The sequence below is a fragment of the Myotis yumanensis genome, unplaced genomic scaffold, assembly GCF_028538775.1.
Source record: "Myotis yumanensis isolate MYYU_CA2020_CCGP unplaced genomic scaffold, mMyoYum1.0.hap1 SCAF_12, whole genome shotgun sequence".
Lineage (NCBI taxonomy): Eukaryota > Metazoa > Chordata > Mammalia > Chiroptera > Vespertilionidae > Myotis > Myotis yumanensis.
In genome coordinates this window covers 28600582-28604001 of record NW_027223763.1, presented here as the reverse complement: position 1 = coordinate 28604001, position 3420 = coordinate 28600582, and the positions used below count along the sequence as shown (strand labels likewise).

The following is a 3420-nucleotide window of genomic DNA, read 5'->3' as shown; positions in this document are numbered from 1 at the left end:
ATAAATAAAACAAAGTACAAAGGCACCAAGGCATAAACCATGGAAGGACAGATTAACTCTGGTACTGTGTGGCAATGCTGCAGGGCATATGCTGAAGCCAGAGATAGTGTACAGAGTGAAGAACCCATAGACTCTCAAAAACAAAAGCAGATGATCGGTCCTCCTTCCGATCTTTCACTAGAAAGTCAATAGCAACCTAACAGGACGTCCTGATGCCTACGTCATTCACCTCACTTCATCTCATCATATAGGCATTGTATCATCTCACAAAATCACAAGAAGAAACATGAGTATAGTACATGTTTCTCATGTTTTGCTGGCTGGTTAAAGGAATTTGGAAGATAATCTTGCTGTATGCTCTGTAATTATTTGAACAGTATTAAAACCTTTTGTGTCCTGAATATTTAATAACATTCATCTGTGAAACTCTGGGCCTGGCATGACAATTTCTCAATTTCTTAGTAGATGGTTGGTGTTTTTAGGTTGTTTATCTCTTTAATGATTAACTGGGTAATTTATTTTTGATTATATTTTCCCCCTAAGAGTCTCAAATTTATTTCTGGGTATGGAGCAAGAATATTCTTATAAAATTTCTAATTTTCTTGGCGACAGTGGTATGGATCCCATTTGAGTTGGGTGGTGACTCTGGATTGAGGAACCCTTGGGGGGTGGAGATGAAGGGCAGTCTGAGCTGGCACAACCCTAGTCCCTCCACCATCTTCTACCTCCGTTCTGGCTCCATTCAGAATTTCATCTTAAAGATTTCATTGGGGTTTTAGTCACTAGAATAAAAGCATGAAAATCACTGACCCCAAACTGTGAAGTTGAAATAATACATTTGAATAAGGGTAATAATATGTTAGTATTCCTGTCCCCCAAAAGAGTTTACCTTGAATTTCACTGAGAATACTAAAGAGAATTTTCTTCAACATTTACACCGTCTTCCTGCAATCACTCTTTTTCAGCAAAGACTGATGGTTTGGGTTGTTAGTCTGTTTCTTCTCTATTGGATGAAAAGTCCTTATGAACTGTCAGAGGTTTTCCATTCTGCTCCCTCCTTTCTCTGGACTTCTAGATTGATTACTCTTGGGAGCTGGCTTGGAATTCCTCACCAATTATGCAGGTGAATCTTAGATGTCTCCTGGTAAGCTCACTTCCATCTCCCTCTGACCTGTCTGTGGCTTTGGGGATTCTTAGGTAGAAAGTGAGTGATGATTGCCATGTGGCTGCATGCTTGGTCAAACAAGGTCAGGTGACTAAGCAATTAACCTGATCCTCCTTGACACAGATCAGTTCCCACATTACCCTGATGACCCATAGGAGGCCAATGATATCTAGGGATAGAACCCAGAGATGAACAATATTTTAAAAAGTGAAAATACAAGAAGCCTGAACCTTTGACTTTTGCATCTGCTTTGCTACATCTTCCTCATTACTCTCTGCTCCAAGAGTATGACTGATTTTCTGGTGGGAACTTTGATTGAGGAGAAGGGAAAGGGGTTAATTATGGAGACATAGGGAGGGAACAATTTAGGAAACAGTTTTAAGAATTAATAAGGAGAAGGAAACAATGAGGATAAAGATAAAAATATTCTACTATTTAATATGGAACAGGAAGAGTTGAAAGGTAACATAAAATAAGGACCCATTCAAATATATTCAAAGAAAGAAGCCAAAGTGCCACTGAGTTACAGGCCTTCAGCCTAGAGCTTTTTATAAGTTAAACAATAAAACTTGAAGAGCTGCTTCTTCTTGACATCAATTTGTTCACTATACATCACAGAGATAGAGAACTATACGGCTTTACCAACAGGAACATACTTTTGTAGAATTGCTTGTAGAATGAGGTGAAAAAAAAATCTCATAAAATGTTTTCTGTTCACACATAGCCATTCTGTGGAATTAGACTTGCCTGTGTAACCTTTGATGTAGTTGGCCCTTCATCTTGAACTCTGAGATTCTCAGGTGAGAGAAGCTAGAGAGCAGAGAACCATCAGAACTTTTCCCCCATCACTGGGCGAAATGTTTGCGAAATATCAGGTTCTTCACAGCAGCTTTCACATCCTTGTTCCTCAGGCTGTAGATGATGGGGTTGAGCATGGGGGTCACCACCCCATAGAAGAGGGAGATGAGCTTGTCTGAAAGGTCCTGTTTGTCTGCTCCCAACGGGTCCTTGGATTTGGGTTTCCCATACATGAAGAGGATGGTCCCATAGAAGACGACCACAACTGTGAGGTGGGCAGAGCAGGTAGAGAAGGCCTTTCTCCTCCCCTCAGCTGAGGGGATCCTCAGGATGGTAGCAATGATGAACACATAGGAGAAAGAGATGAACAGGACTGGGATGCCTAGGAAGATCACATTGGCCACTGTCATACTGATCACATTGATGGAGATGTCAGTACAGGCCAACTTCAGGACAGCCAGGATCTCACAGGTGAAGTGGTTGATGACGTTGTCCCCACAGAAGGGCAGTCGCATTGCTAGGGATGTCTGCACCATGGCAGTGGAGCTTCCAGCTGCCCAGGAGCCGGCAGCCATGGGCATGTAGGCAGCCTTGCTCATGATCTCAGGATACCTAAGGGGTTTGCAGATGGCCACATAGCGATCAAACGCCATCATGCCCAGCAGCACACACTCTGTGGCTCCCATGGCAAAGGAGAGAAACATCTGCACAGCACAGGCTGAGAAGGGGATGGCTTTCCTGGGGGTCAGGAAGCTGTCAAGAATGAGGGGAACTGAGGAGGTGGTGTAGCAGATGTCCAGGAAGGAGAGGTTTCCCAGGAAGAAGTACATGGGTGTGTGCAGGTGGGAGTCAGAGATGGTCACCAGGATGAGGACCCCGTTGCCCAGCAGGATCACCAGGTACATCAGCAGGATGAGCACAAAGAATGTATTCACCAACTTTGGGTGGGCAGAGAGGCCCAGGAGAATGAACCCCACCACTGGGGAGGTCTGATTGGACCTGTCCATGGTGCATTTACTCTGTCACCTGCAAGAACTCAGAAAGCCAGCTTCATGATTCTCTGATGCCTAAATTGGTCAGAAAGCCAGTGGGGAAACGCCTTGCTGAGCAGCTGGAGAACTGCTCTGGCAACGTGGATGGTTCTCTGTGTTGTTCTAAGTAAAATGCAGAGAATTAGATCAAAATCTACTTAAGGTTATTTGGCCACCCCACAGAGATGTTTGAAATGTCACCTGATTGAATTTTATATTCTAATCAAATTCAAGATAGGAATCACTCATGTACTTCAAGTTATACCATGTGTGGCTGATTTATTTTAATCAATTTTGTGAGAAGTGTTATATTTCATTTGTATATTTTTCCCCCCTTTGGGACATAGATCTTGGGGAACTAACTGGTCTCCTTCATCCTCAATTGCTGACGGTTCCCCTCTCCACATACTTTTGGATATGACTCTT

General features: G+C 43.2%; 1 protein-coding gene across 1 annotated transcript; it reads right to left on the bottom strand.

The window, feature by feature from the left end:
- Positions 1 to 2010: 2010 nt before the first annotated feature.
- LOC139020481 (olfactory receptor 13C7-like) lies at positions 2011 to 2970 on the bottom strand. The gene has a single exon (XM_070430117.1). The coding sequence runs from the start codon at positions 2968 to 2970 to the stop codon at positions 2011 to 2013; it is 960 nt and encodes a 319-aa protein (XP_070286218.1).
- Between the last annotated feature and the right edge of the window lie 450 nt (positions 2971 to 3420).

What these genes read in the sequence shown, in the direction of transcription:
- LOC139020481 (XM_070430117.1), bottom strand. Translation starts at nt 2,970, where the DNA reads ATGGACAGGTCCAATCAGACCTCCCCAGTGGTGGGGTTCATTCTCCTG.